We start from the raw sequence: 15,788 nt of genomic DNA on the forward strand, positions 1-15,788 counted from the left end.
GCTATATTACAAGAAGTCATTTCCTGGGCTGCATTTGTAAAATGTGCTGCCATCTAGTGGTCGAGTCTAGTATTGCAGCCCATCATCCCAATATGCAGTTTAGTCCGTCCCGGCCAGTCTGAACAAATGCGTTTTTAGGGCACGCTTAAAACTGTGGGGATTGGGGATTAACCATATTAACCTGGGTCGTGCATTCCAAAGAATTGGCGTAGTACGTGAAAAGTCTTGGAGACGGGAGTGGGAGGTTCTGATTATCGAGGATGTTAATCTCAGGTCATTAGCAGAACGGAGGGCATGGGTAGGGTGGTATACTGAGACCAGGGAGGAGATGTAGGGTGGTGCTGAGCCATGCAGTGCTTTGTGGATGAGGGTAATAGTTTTGAACTGGATTCTGGAGTGGATGGGTAACCAGTGTAATGACTGGCACAGGGTAGAGGCATCGGTGTTAACGGTTGGTGAGGAATATAATCCTGGCAGCAGCATTCAGGACAGATTGGAGCGGGGCATTTTAATTTTATTTTTTTAGCTAGAATCTCCTGTCCTGCGGCATTATTTACAGCTAGTCTAGTTTCCAAAATGGGGTCACTTATGGGGAGTTTCCATTTTTTAGGCACATCAGGGGCTCTCCAAAAGCTACATGGCATCCACTAATGAATCCAGGAAATTTTGCATTCAAAGTCAAATGATGCTCCGTCCCTTTTGAGACCTACTGTTTGGGCACCCCGGTGTTTTCACCCATATATGGAGTATTGGCGTGCTCAGGAGAAATTGCACAACAAATTTTGGGGTCCAATTTCTCCTGTTACCATTGTGAAAATAAAAAATTTGGAGCTAAAGTAACATTTTTGTGAAAAAAAAAAGTTAATTGCTAATCTTTTCCTTTCTCATTCCATTAATTCCTGTGAAGCACCTGAATGGTTAATTCAGGTCGTATTGGCCCTTCAAAGTCACTTTGAACGCAAGGTGATCCAAAAAAAAAAAAAAAAAAACACACACACACACACACACACACACACACACCACACGCTGGTCAACTTTTAAGCTTCCTAAAAGAAAAAAAAAAAAAAAGTTTGAAAAATTGTGCAGGTGTAAAGTAGACCTGTGGGAAAGGTCATTAACTATTTTGTGTGATTTAACGCCCTGATTTAAGGGCATAAAAATTTTCACCAAATTTCCAATAATTTTCACAAATAGTCATATCGTAGAAATTTTACGATCATGAACAATAGGTCACAAAAAAAAAAAAAAAAAAAAAAAAATCTTAAAATCACTGGGATCCATTGAAGGGTTCCAGAGTTAATACTTCAGTGACAGTGGTCAGAATAGAAAAAATTGGCTTGGCGAGTAAGGTGAAAATAGTTTTTGGGGCGAAGTGGTGAAAATGGCATGAACCTTGGGGAGCTTCCAATATATAAGCCCCATAAAGACATTTTAAATCTGAATTATGTCCCTAGAGAAACAGGTTTATGTATATTTGTTGAGAAAAATTAGATATTGCTGCGCAGTTTAAACCCCTCTCACGTTAACAAAAAAAAAAAAATTAACGTTTCAATGATGTAGATGTAAAGTTGACATATGGGAAATGTTAATGATTAAATATTTTGTGGGGTATAACTGATTTAAAGGGTAAATTTAAAGTTTGAAAACTACATTTTCATAATTCTTGGGTCAAACGGTGGATGGTTTCGTTAACAAATGCATCATATCGACCAATTTGTAACACATCCATGAAGTACAATGCCACAAAAAAAAAAAAAAAAATCTCAAAAAAATCTCAGACTCAGTGGGACCCATGGAAGCGTTACCACATAAAGTGAGTGTTCAGCATTGTACAAATCGGCCTGGTCATTATGGTGACACTTGGCTGTCACTGCGGGGCGAAGCACATATCACATGGCAGGTGCCACTGCTTCGGTCCCTTCCTAGTAAACCTGCTCTTTTTAGAGGAAGGTTTGAAACAATATGGCGCCTGTCACTAGTTCCTGCAGTCGGTAGTTACTGACAGGTTTGTTCTATTTTCAGGATTAGGAACAGGTCTCCCGCCATTCCTACACGTCTCTTTTTAGTGGTCGTGTAACAGTCCCTTTCCCTGGCGCCACAGAGCCATTGCACAGGCCAGTAGTTAGTAACGTGAGGTGATTCTCTACAGCCTCCAGTATCATAGAACCACTCAGTCATACAAGCATTATGTCTCTGAAGCGTGGCGTTACGCCACCGCGCTTTTATCCCCTGACACAGGAAGCTGACTAAACACTTCCGGTCAGCGCTGTCACGTGGCATCAATGTAGTCTGCCGTTTAATAAAGTTTTAGCATTTTGAACTTCCCCGCTTTCCTGTTGGTGAAAAGGGTTGTGGGAGTTGTAGTTTGCCATCTTTCTCTTCTCCCGGCCGATACGGAACTGCAGCAGCTGTAGTTCAGGTTCGTGGTTGATTCATTGTGTGCGTGTGTGACCGTGGCCTCGGCGCCCGTCTGTGTGCTGGCAGTGAGTGTCCCCATTGTACGCGCCGCTGCTGGAGGAGCCTGCTGACATCTGTGAGAGGCTGTGTGCGGCACCATGCTCCGTGGCTACAGTGTGCATGGGGAGGCAGCCATGTAGGAAGCCAGCACTAAGCTGCTGGAGCTTAGTCTGTGCCCCCCAGAGTGTTCAGTGCAGTGACCCACCCCTGGGGGCTACTCCAGGGCAAGTAGTAATCTGGGCACTGCCCTCATCCATACCTAAAGGCCACCTGCCATGCCAAGTGGGCGGCAAGCAGCGGAGGGGAGCTGCGCAGGTCATTCTGATTTAAAGGGGTTACCCAGAAAAAAAAAAAAAAACGCTCCACAGGCAGCCATTTGCTACCTACTTGCCTCTGGTGCCCAGTGCTGATCTCTGCCCGCAATTCAGACAGAGTAGCATCGGGTACAACAGGTTGTCATAGCAGCAGCTGACCAAGTGCGGGGGCCGGCTGTCAGTCAGCGTGACATCGGCAGTGACACCCCGCTGGCTGAGCAGCCGGAAGAGGAAGAGCTGCTCTGCTGACTGCTGTGTCAGTCATGACAATGTACAGATACAGACAGCTAGTTCGTTTTTGGTCCATAGTAGAAAAAAAAATATGGGTGAACCCTTCAATGCCAATCCAGCATATTAAAGGGTTAACACTGTAGCCAGACATGGTGTTTGGCCCATAGCCGAACTCCTTCCTAGGGAAGGTCAGTTTCTATATACCATCAGATTGCTCTACATAGCGGAGTACGGGATCATTACAGCCTGGGTGACAGGGGCTTCTAAAATGGCATTAAGGGTAACAAAGTTGTTTGCCAAAGAAATGGTACATTTTCCACGATATCACTACATAGACAACATGAACGCAGATCTGCCAGCTTAATGTGATGCCACATGTAAGGGCAGCTCTTTACAGATCCGTTCTCCTATTAGCCAAAACGGCACAAAAATGGCATGGGCAGCCCTGGGGGTCCACTACGTGCAGCAGCCTGGTCGAAGAGGAGGCAGAATCTTCTCACGATTGCGTTGAACTCATACCATGTGTCTGGAGTATTTTTTATTCAATGCTCTTAGTAGCCTAATGGCCCAATGTTATGTGACTTTTTGGCTGCCAAGAGTTCGGACTTGTATCCATAATATACTGCCACATTAGGCAGTTCTATATCTAAAGCTTATTCAAAGTAGCAAACCTAGACCTCTATAGGTTACGTAGACCATCCTGTGTACTCTGAATGCTTCATCTATTCCCCCTCCGTCCATGTTGTATGGTAAAAAACATCTGGTATGATGGACCAAATGAGCGAAATGGGAAACTCCTCATTTTCTCAAAATGCGACTATGTAGACGTTCACCTGAAAGCACATTATCCCTGATGTATCACTTTGCTAACAGCATATTGCTACAGTTGTGTGTTTTTGACACTAAAAACCATATTTTGATTTGATAATTATTTCTGGTGTTCTATAGGACACATAAGAATCAGAATGGCGGCAGACTCAATGGAAATTGATGATGGTCTATACAGGTGAGTAGTGTAATGCTGCTGAATGTTAGTATATAGCCAGAGAAATAATGTAATAGGCAAAATCTCCCTCCATAGTTTCTACTAAAGAAAAAAAAAAAAAAAAAAATTCAGAAATCTTAGCAAGAAGATGTGGTTTTCAAAATGTAGCTTTTACTAGTCAGTTTGTTTTTTTTGTTTGTTTTTTTAAAAAAGGGGGGTCCATACCTCAAGATTGTGAACAATTTTACCATCACATAAAACAAAATGTTTCAACTCCCTGTTAGGGAAAGAACAGGTTTTGGACACTTGTCACATCAAATGAAATAATTCTGTGAACCAACAAGTAGCCCAAATCACCACTAAAGGGAAGTTCAGATTGAACAATATGGATAAAATTAGCTCACACATGTAATATTATATCAAAGAGTAACATCTGTCACACATACTTATTACAAGTTGCAAAAAATGAAAAGGAACAATCTCACCAGTTGTTGTTTTTCCTTTTTCTCTCTTAACTGCACCTTCATGGAGTGGGGGTCCCAGTATAGTCCCTGTTGTTCCCTATTATTTTGGCTGACCCTGGTACCCCAAGACTCCCGCCCTTACAAGGGCAGTCCACAGCTAGCCCTGACACTAGCCAGCCCTGGACTGACCCTGTGTGCCTCCTGACGTATTTCTTCCACAGCTTGATTCATCAGGAGTAACTGGGCAGCACCTCCCTCCACCAGGGATATCAAAGAGGCAATGGCGTCCATTCCAAACAACACCCCTCTTATATAGCATATATCAATTAGTGTTTCAAAGGTCAAAAACACCTGACTTATATTAAATCAGGCTCTTCATCATACTGGGAGTTATCCAAACTTTGTCAAAAGACGTCCCATTCGCTCATTGTTCATATGAGGCGTAGACACAAAAAGCTTAATCCCAATAACATCCCTCACCTGTTCCTGCCTCTTCATCTCCATCCCATGGTAAGATATACATATCTTAATGTGTAACGGGTCCTGCCACGTCACCGGCGTTCATTTCATATGTGAAAGCATTCCATATACCCCACTTCTGGCCTGTGTAACACACGCTCCCAGCCGGATCATTTCCAGGTTACAGGCGTGCAAGCCACCTGTCATTACATCACATCCCCAGCGTCTGATTCCAGATCGCTGGACTAACAGGCATTCCAGTTACATCAATTCCGTTATGTGGAATACCCTCCAGGTGGACATTGCAAACACATGTATTTGCGTTCCACTTCCACATTTACCAAATTTTTCTTTTTCAGGCTCCTTACATCTTCTCGCCCGACCACTTGCACCAGTGACCCCATTCCATCACATCTCCTCCAGTCCCTTTCTACCTCTCTCTTCTGGTATCTTTCCCTCCTCATTTAAGCATTCCATTACACATCCATTACTTAAAAAACCCTCCCTCGACCAAAACTGTGCCGCTAACTATAGACCTGTCTCTTATCTTCCCTTCATTTCTAAACTCCTGGAACGCCTGGTCCACTCCCGTCTTACCCTCTATCTCTCAGATAACTCTCTTCTCAATCCTCTTCAATCTGGTTTCCGCTCTTTACACTCTACTGAAACTGCCCTCACTAAAGTCTCTAATAATCTACTAACAGCTAAATCTAAAGGTCACTACTCCATGCTAATTCTCTTGGATCTCTCCGCAGCATTCGACACTGTGGATCATCAGCTCCTCCTCACTATGCTCCGCTCCATCGGCCTCAAGGACACCGTTCTCTCCCGGTTCTCCTCCTATCTCTCTGACTGCTCCTTCACTGTATCTTTTGCTGACTCCTCCTCCTCTCATCTTCCCCTTACTGTTGGGGTTCCTCAAGGATCAGTCCTAGGCCCCCTCCTCTTCTCTTTGTATACTGCCCCTATTGGACAAACAATCAGTAGATTTGGGTTCCAGTACCATCTCTATGCTGATGTACACCTGTACTCCTGATATCACGCCTGCCTTTTTAGAAAACACCAGTGATTGTCTTACCGCTGTCTCTAACATCATGTCCTCCCTCTATCTGAAACTGAACCTGTCAAAAACTGAACTCCTCATGTTCTCTACCTCTACTAAACTACCTTTGCCTGACATTGCCATCTCCGTGTCTGGTTCCACCATTACTCTCAAGCAACATGCCCGCTGCCTTGGGGTCATCCTGGATTCCGAGCTTTCATTCACCCCCCACATCTGATTACTGTCTCGCTCTTGTGTTCTGCACCTCCAAAACATTTCTAGAATTCGACCCTTCCTTACCTTCGACGCTGCAAAAATTCTCACTGTTTCTCTTAATCATTCTCGTCTGGACTATTGTAACTCTCTACTAATCGGCCTCCCTCTTACCAAACTCTCCCCGCTCCAATCTGTCCTGAATGCTGCTGCCAGAATCATATTCCTCACCAACCGTTACACCGATGCCTCTACCTTGTGCCAGTCATTACACTGGTTACCCATCCACTCCAGAATCCAGTACAAAACTATTACCCACATCCACAAAGCACTGCATGGCTCAGCACCACCCTACTACATCTCCCTAATCTCAGTCTACCACCCTACCCGTGCCCTCCGTTCTGCTAATGACCTGAGATTAACATCCTCGATAATCAGAACCTCCCACTCCCGTCTCCCAAGACTTTTCACGTACTACGCCAATTATTTGGAATGCACGACCCAGGGTAATACGATTAATCCCCAATCCCCACAGTTTTAAGCGTGCCCTAAAAACGCATTTGTTCAGACTGGCCTACCACCTCAGTGCATTAACCTAACTATCCCTGTGTTGCCCATTCAAAATTTTCACCATAACCAGGATCCTCGTATCATGTTCTCGTACGCCATATGCATTTAATAGTCCTCTCTGTCTGTACTTTTACGTATTCTGGCTGATAACCGGTTCATGCAGCTTTACATGAACACCCGATCCTTACACTATGGCTGGTCCGAACAACGAAAGCAATTGTTACCATCCACCTCTCGTGTCTCCCCTTTTCCTCATGGATTATTAGCTTGCAAGCAGGGCCCTCATTCCTCTTGATATCTATTTTGAACTTTGATTATTGTTATGCTGTAATGTCTATTGTCTGTACAAGTTCCCTCTAAAATGTAAAGTGCCGCGGAATATGTCGGCGCTATATAAATAAAATTATTAATAATAATTTTTTTTTTCAGCCGACAAAGATATGTTCTGGGAGACACAGCTATGCAGAAGATGGCCCAGTCTCATGTGTTCCTTAGTGGCATGGGCGGACTTGGTGTTGAGATAGGTAAGGGAAGCCAATTGCCTTTTTTATGTTTAAGAAGATTTAATCATCTAAGATCCATTTTTTACTCATAAAAGGAATGTGTTATCAGAAAAGTACCCATAGTTTTAATAAGGTTTTAGGGCCAACTGTATTGCAGTATGTGTCTTTTTTTTTCCCATATCAAAATCCATTTATAAAAAAAAAAAAAAAAAAAAAAGAGGAATCTTGCAATTTTAACTCTGGTCACAGAGGCTCATCTAGATTCTAACTTCTTGTTTCAGGAAATTCACATGTACATTGTTGGCAATAGACTCTTTAGTATTGAAGCATCTAATGTGTGTGTGCAAAGGTTATTGTGAAGGGAGAGGATGCCAGGTCAGGTGTGACATCGTCTATTGTGATTTGGATCCTGTGTTATCGGCTGTGTATAGAGGTGTTACCTGTCACTGTAATTCTGCCTCTGATGATAATTAGCCTCTTGAAAACGCTTCCTGAAAGGATAAAGTATGAGGCTAAACTAGCTCCAGTGACCAGTGTGAAAATTGCACAATTATGAATTTTGTTTTTGTATTGTGGGTTTTTTATGTAAGAATCATGAAATGAATACCCAAAAATGTTTTGATATTTTTTATATTTTTTTTTAATACCTATAAAACAAAAACCTGAGTTAAACAATAGACTTTTCTGATAACTTTCTCCCTTTAGTGAGCTTAGGTACATTTCATGCTTGAGTGTTACTGCAAAATGTGTTTTCATGGTCTCTCACTGGTAGACGCAGCTTTTCCATCATACAGCTGTGGGACCCTATGCTGATTAATGACATAGGAAGGTGATCAGTGTTTATTAAAGAAGCCCTCCTCCCATCAAAGTTTTCATCCTCTTAATATATTGCAGTCACCATACTATATAGCGCTATGTACTTACAATTGCTCATTTTGCTATTCTACTCTACTAATTCTACTCTTTTCTCGGCTCAATGTAGAAACAGGAAGTGTCTTGTCCCTGCACTTATCTTCCCCAGCTGCTCCTCCCCCTGCTATAGACTTTTGCAGTGACTTATGACTTGTGCAGAGAAAATAGACCTCCTGTTTCTACATAGAGCTTAGAGGATTCAGCTAGTCAGTATTTAATCACGTGATGTCATAGACAAATGGAAAAGAGAAGGATTAGTTGGGTAGAAGGGCAAAATGAGCAATTGTAAGTACATAGTTTATACGAGGCCATGTGCTGCAGAGTAAAAATCCTTATTAGATCCACCTAGAACATGTGTGCAGCTGATCTTACATGTGTGTACAGAAAAATGATGGGGAACAAGCATTATGAGTTCATCCAATAATTTGACTGTGTTAAAGGAAAGGTGCCACATTTTATTTTTTTGTATTAAAAATGATTGTTTATATAAACAATTATTTTTAATACAAATTTACATTTTTTAACTTTAACATTTTTTTTATTATTTTTTTTTTCAGCCACTGGGCGCCGCCATTTTGCTTTGCAGGAGTGTAAGTGTAGCTGCACGACACTTATACTCTGCAAATACGGCAGCCCTGGGCATAGAGATCTGCGGTCGGCTCCCGACCCCATACCTAGCATTATAAGCTGCTCCCTGCTGTGATCTGGCCACGCCCCCTGAGCCGTCCACATCACAGCAGAGGCAGGAGATCGGCGCCATCTTCCTGGAGCTCACACTGCCTCTGTGAGCTCCAGCTTCCCAGGATAATCACAGGAGCCCTGCAGTTATAGGAGGAGGAGGAGACCAAGGACAGGAGGGAGAAAGGACTCAGCAGGGAGCCGTGAAGTAAGTATCAGTGGGGGAGGGGGAGAGGCAATCTAATCCTAGCCTTTGTGGTGCTGACTCTGAGCAGTTATCTCCTCCCATGTGTGTTACTGTCTGCTGACTGTGTATCTAATCCTCTCCTGTGTGATACTGTCTGCTGAGCCATGCATCTAATCCTATCCTGTGTGATACTAACTAAGCTGTGTATCTAATCCTCTCCTGTGTGATACTTTGCTGAGATGTGTATCTAATCCTCTCCTGTGTGATACTTTGCTGAGCCGTGTATCTAATCCTATCCTGTGTTACTGTGCTGACTGTGTATCTAATCCTCTCCTGTGCGATACTGTCTGCTGAGCCATGTATCTAATCCTCTCCTGTGTGATACTTTGCTGAGCCGTGTATCTAATCCTATCCTGTGTGTTACTGTGCTGACTGTGTATCTAATCCTCTCCTGTATGATACTTTGCTGAGCTGTGTATCTACTCTTCTCCTGTGTGATAGTCTGCTGAGCCCTGCATCTAATCCTGGCCTGTGTGATACTGTCTGCTGAGCTGTGTATCTAATCCTATCCTGTGTGATACTGTCTGCTGAGCCATGTATCTAATCCTATCCTGTGTGATACTGTGCTGAGACGTGTATCTAATCCTCTCCTGTGTGATGCTGTCTGCTGAGCCATGTATCTAATCCTCTCCTGTGTGATACTTTGCTGAGCTGTGTATCTAATCCTCTCCTGTGTGATACTTTGCTGAGCTGTGTATCTACTCTTCTCCTGTGTGATAGTCTGCTGAACATGTATCTAATCCTACCCTGTGTGATACTGTACTGAGATGTGTATCTAATCCTCTCCTGTGTGATAATGTGTGCTGAGCTGTGTATCTAATCCTCTCCTGTGTGATACTTTGCTGAGCTGTGTATCTACTCTTCTCCTGTGTGATAGTCTGCTGAACATGTATCTAATCCTACCCTGTGTGATACTGTACTGAGATGTGTATCTAATCCTCCCCTGTGTGATATTGACTGCTGAGCTGTGTATCTAATGCTATCCTTTGTGATACTGACGGCTGAGCCATGTATCTAATCCTATCCTGTATGATACTGACTGAGCTGTGTATCTAATACTGTCCTGTGTGATACTGACTGCTGAGCTGTGTATCTAATCCTCTCCTATGCACTCCTCTCCCCCGTTATGTGTGATCTATATGGCGGTATTATGTGAGATCTATATGGCGTCGTTATGTGAGAAGTATATGGCGGTATTATGTGTGATCTATATGGCGGTATTATACGAGAACACTGGTGGTATTATGTGAAATCTATATGGCGGTATTATGTGTGCTCTATATGGCGGTATTGTGTGCTCTATATGGCGGTATTGTGTGATCTATATGGCGGTATGTGAGATCTATATGGCGTCGTTATGTGAGAAGTATATGGCGGTATTGTGTGATCTATATGGCGGTATTATGTGAGAACACTGGTGGTATTATGTGAAATCTATATGGCGGTATTATGTGAAGTATATGGCGGTATTATGTGAGATCTATATATTGGTTTTATATGAGAACACTGGCGTCGTTATTTGCGATCTATATGATGGTATTATGTGAACTATAGGACAGTATTATGTGTGCTCTATATGGCGGTATTGTGAGATCTATATGGCGTCGTTATGTGAGAAGTATATGGCGGTATTATGTGTGATCTATATGGCGGTATTATGTGAGAACACTGGTGGTATTATGTGAAATCTATATGGCGGTATTATGTGTGCTCTTTATGGCGGTATTATGTGTGCTCTATATGGCGGTATTATGTGAGATCTATATATTGGTTTTATGTGAGAACACTGGCGTCGTTATTTGCGATCTATATGATGGTATTATGTGAGAACTATAGGACAGTAATGTGTGCTCTATATGGCGGTATTGTGTGATCTATATGGCGGTATTATGTGAGAACACTATGGTGTCGTTATTTGCAATCTATATGATGGTATTATGTGAGAACTATAGGATAGGATAGTATTATGTTTGATATATATGGCGGTATTATGTGAGAACACTATGGCAGTATTATCTTCATAAAGGGGACCCATTCTAGGGTTGTTCTGGCTGAGCACCTGCACATGGGTCTGGGGTAATAGAGGGGGCAGCATGACCTCCAGTTAGGTGCAGTCAGGGGAGGCTGGTGAGGCAGCTGAAGAGAGGGGTCTCATTTTTATCGTTACTATAAGGCTACATTTCCTTCCCAGCGTCACCCCGGACTGCGCCTGTCGCCTCGCTTTCACACATCGCCAGGACAGGATGGAGAAGACAGGATCTGAGGAGGGGAATGGGGTCTTTGCATGCAAAGTCTGGATCAGAACAGGCCATCAATCCGCAGAAATGTTTCCTGGATTTCTGAGGAGACGGTCCATCCATGTGTATAAAAGACAGTGCTCTGTGTACAATCCCTGGCTGCTCCGCGCACTGAACATGGTGCCCCCCATAGACCAGCACACTGCTCTCCTGAAATACTCCGTGCTGCTGTCACCCTGCTCCCTCCACCATATATCTCCCAGAATCCTTGCTGCCTGCCATCCTCGGTGACTGTCTACTTGTCAGTATAACTCTGCAGTCACCAACAAAATGGCTGCTCACTGGGTTCCTGAATATCATCCTCTTATCACTTAGCAAACACCCAGAAGGGGAGGAGAGGAGACATCACACCCATATCAGCAGACTCCGCCCATAATTACTGCAGTGCAGTAATGTCAGCTAGTTGTACACTAGGTTTTTGTCAAATTTCATTAGCTGCTCCCCCTAGTGTTTAAAAGTGGAAATGCCAAACCTTTTAAAAATTTTTCATATTTTACTAAATTATAAACAAATGATAATATTTTTTAAGGAAATTTAAATATTAATTCTTTACATTTTTTCAATCGCTGGAAATTTTTTTTTTTTTATGGCACCTTCCCTTTAAATGGTAATAAATGAGGTTGTTCAAACCAAGCGCAGTCGCTCAGTGCACCCTTGGCGTTGATGAGCATTTCAGTGTACATTCTAGCCAAATAATTATTATTATTTACTCTCTTTTTTTTGTTGTTGTTAAATGGTTCTTTAGCCCCAAATTTTTCTGTTTTCACCAGGAGTAAGAGGAGAAATTGCACAAAAAATAGAGCAGTCCACTTTTTTCTGAGTACACTGATACTACATATGTGGTCATGCACTACTGTTTTGGCACATGGCAGAGTGAAAAAGGGAAGGAGTCCCTTGACTTTTGGAGCCCAAAATTGTCTGGAATAGATCAGACACCACGTTGCATCTGGTAAGTCACAGAGATGCCAAAACAGTTGCAATCTCCCACAAGTGACCCCATTTTGGAAAGTATACCCCTTGAGAAATTCTTTTAAGGGTATGATGTGCATCTTAAATCCACAGGTGTTTCACAGAATTTTATAATAGAGGACGTGAAAACTAAATCTTATGTTTTCTCCACTTAAATGTTGCTTTGTCCCTAAAGTTTTAATTTTGACGGGAAACAGGAAAAAAAAAGGACATCTTAGTTTTTTGTAGAATTTCCCCAGAGTACGTCTATACTCCATATGTGGTCGGATATTACTGTTTGGGCACATGTAAGGCCACAGAAAGGAAGGAGCGCTACTTGAATTTTGGAGCTCAAATTAAATTATGGACTCGGTATCCCATTTAAAGAGCCCCTAAGGTACCAAAACGGCACATCCCTCTTCTCCAAAAAGGAGCATCACTTTACAATATCATTGAGCAGTGAAGAAAAGGATTTACATGTTTAGCCAAAAGTGTTTCATTTTATCAAGAAGCAATAGGTGAATGAACTGTATAATTTGTTACACAATTTCTACTGATTGTGGCAATACCCCACATGTGGCTGTACAGTACTATTTGGCCACAGGTCAAAACTCAGGAGAGACGTTCTATTTGACTTTTGGACAGATTTTCATGAAAGCGTTTTCAGGAGCCATTTGCAGACCCCCTAAGTGCCAGAACAGCAGAAATCCCCTCATTACCTCTGGCAATTCATATACTGGTGAAGTGACTATTTTGATGGGTGTTTTAAAAAAAATAAGCAAGTAATTGATGTTGTGGAGTAAAAAAAAAATTGCAAACATGCCATTGTTGTGCCCAGTACATTGTAGTGCCCAGCTTGTACTTGTAGAGACGCACCCTGTAAATTAACTGGGCTCTCCTTGCTACAGTAATGCTAAACATGTGGACGCTAAGGGTATGTGCACACAACATCTTTATGGGTTTTTTGACAGATTCGGTGTAGAACCCTCCTGGAAGTGAAAAAGCACTAAAATAAAAACCACAATAAATGAATTGAAGCAAAATATGTATAAAAAAAAAAAAAAGCTTCCAGAAAAACTTGTTTTCCTATACTATCCTCTGCTACACAAATGTTGTGGGTTCCACAGCATCTAAAAGACAGTGTGCACTTACCTTTACTATTGTGTGGGACTCAGCAGGGATTGTAGATGTTTTGATACATTATTTTTAGGGGGGGTTGGAGGAGGAAGTTGCAGTGTCGCTATTTCAGTTTTTGTGCTACCAGTAATGTGGAAGCCACTTGTATGTCTGGTAACAGTAAGGGACCTGAGTGGGGGCTTTTTGTTTGTGGGTCGAAGCTTTGTTTTGATACAATTTTTGGGGTACCGTATATAAAATTTTGGCTTGCTTTAAGGCTCAGTTCACATTTATCCTGTGCTCTATGCTGAGCACCTACATCACGGTTTCTTCTAAATCTTTGTAATATGGGATTGAGTCAGAACCATTCACTATAATAAGGCAGATAGTCACTTTGGACTCTCTAATGCTTCTGTTTGGCTGTGTCCATATTTTTAGAGGTGTAGAAAATGTAATATTCTATGACTACCGGTTACTATGTAAATATACGTAAACTGACTGAAAAGCAATCTAGTCTGAACTGGTGCATAACCAAAAAAGACTTACATAGCAAATAGATCAATTGCTGCACTCAACTGTACTAAAGCAAGGAGATGTGCGATACATGAAATGTGAATAGCATAATGGCTTGTGAAATCTATGAAAAAACACCTGAGATGCTTAGCACAAGATTTGGCCAAAAAATGTGAGCCCATCCACCAACGTCCAGGTAATCTCATGGATTGGATGGGTCCCTGACCTGACTGCCTAAGACTTGTGAAATGCTGTTATTTTAATTACATCCAAACACAGTTGGTTCCAACCTTCCTATAAATGCAGGCTTTACCATGATATTAGCCAGAGGTAAGTGTTCACACTAGGCAGTCAGGTCAGGGACCCATCCGATCTGAAATTACCTTGACTTTTGGTGGATGGGCTCACATTTTTTGGCCAAATCTTGTGCTAAGCATCTCATGTGTTTTTTCATAGATTTCACAAGCCATTAAGCTATTCACATTTCATGTATCGCACATTTCCTTGCTTTAGTACAGTTGAGTGCAGCCATTGATCTATTTGCTACCAGTTACAATGATCACTATTTGCATACTGCGACCAAATCGCTGGGGCGGGGTGAGAAATGGAGCCTCCTCCTCACTACATAATCTGCTGTCAGGTTCCCTTTAGTAAAGACTGCCAAAAAAAAATCTTTATCTTCATGGGCACATAAACATAGGTTGAGCCCAGGGGAAAATACTGGTCCTTGATGCCTTCATGTCTTACAACTGTTGCTGCTACAGGTCACTGTTTAATTTTCACAGTAGCAAAATTGTCTTTACATTTTTAGATGCTTTAAAGTGCTAAAAAGATAAAATCTAAGATTATTTTTTCACCTATTTTTTCTCTTTGTCATAGCAAAGAACATTGTATTAGCTGGAATAAAGGTAATGACAAAAAAAATCCACATTTTTCTTTTTTTGAGTATGGTTTTTTTTTTTCCACTGGAGCTAGATATATAATTTTTTTTTCTTTTATTCGTTTAGGCACTGACAATCCATGACACAAGACATTGTGAAACATGGGACCTTGGCACTAATTTCTTTATCAGGGAAGATGATATCACAAATAAGAAAAACAGGTTAGTGCTATCTGACAATATTTTTTTTTCCTATATTTGACTGTATAAGGCATTGAATATTTAAAAGGATCTCATTCGGAATGCGACTTTTTTTGTACCTTAGTTATCTGCTTTTACTAAGATTATTATTATTATTATTATTATTTATTGTTATAGTGCCATTTATTCCATGGCGCTTTACAAGTGAGGAGGGGTATACATAATAACAAGTACAATAATCTTGAACAATACAAGTCATAACTGGTACAGGAGGAGAGAGGACCCTGCCCGTGAAGGCTCACAATCTACAAGGGATGGGTGAGAATACAGTAGGTGAGGATAGAGCTCGTCGTGCAGCGGTTTGGTTGATCGGTGGTTACTGCAGGTTGTAGGCTTGTCGGAAGAGGTGGGTCTTCAGGTTCTTTTTGAAGGTTTCGATGGTAGGCGAGAGTCTGATGTGTTTTGGTAGAGGGTTCCAGAGTAGGGGTGATATGCGAGAGAAATCTTGTATACGATTGTGGGAAGAGGAGATAAGAGGGGAGTACAGAAGGAGATCTTGTGAGGATCGGAGGTTGCGTGTAGGTAGGTACCGGGAGACGAGGTCACAGATGTATGGAGGAGACAGGTTGTGGATGGCTTTGTATGTCATGGTTAGGGTTTTGTACTGGAGTCTCTGGGCAATGGGGAGCCAGTGGAGGGATTGACAGAGGGGAGAGGCCGGGGAATAGCGGGGGGGGGACAGGTGGATTAGTCGGGCA

At 42.2% G+C, this 15,788-nt stretch overlaps 1 protein-coding gene across 2 annotated transcripts in view; it reads left to right on the forward strand.

The window, feature by feature from the left end:
• Positions 1-2,294: 2,294 nt before the first annotated feature.
• The window catches only part of UBA6 (ubiquitin like modifier activating enzyme 6), a 137,291-nt gene continuing 123,797 nt past the window's right edge, over positions 2,295-15,788 (forward strand). The window contains exons 1-5 of one of the 2 annotated variants that reach the window (XM_077274974.1): positions 2,295-2,419; positions 3,951-4,008; positions 7,165-7,259; positions 14,829-14,857; positions 14,957-15,051. In XM_077274974.1, coding sequence (XP_077131089.1) covers positions 3,968-4,008; positions 7,165-7,259; positions 14,829-14,857; positions 14,957-15,051 — 260 coding nt within the window. In that variant the 5' untranslated portion in view covers positions 2,295-2,419; positions 3,951-3,967. Of the gene's footprint in view, positions 2,420-2,441; positions 2,484-3,950; positions 4,009-7,164; positions 7,260-14,828; positions 14,858-14,956; positions 15,052-15,788 lie in introns of those variants that run through there. The other variant, XM_077274979.1, reaches the window with a different exon arrangement.

The sequence above is a fragment of the Ranitomeya variabilis genome, chromosome 1, assembly GCF_051348905.1.
Source record: "Ranitomeya variabilis isolate aRanVar5 chromosome 1, aRanVar5.hap1, whole genome shotgun sequence".
Lineage (NCBI taxonomy): Eukaryota > Metazoa > Chordata > Amphibia > Anura > Dendrobatidae > Ranitomeya > Ranitomeya variabilis.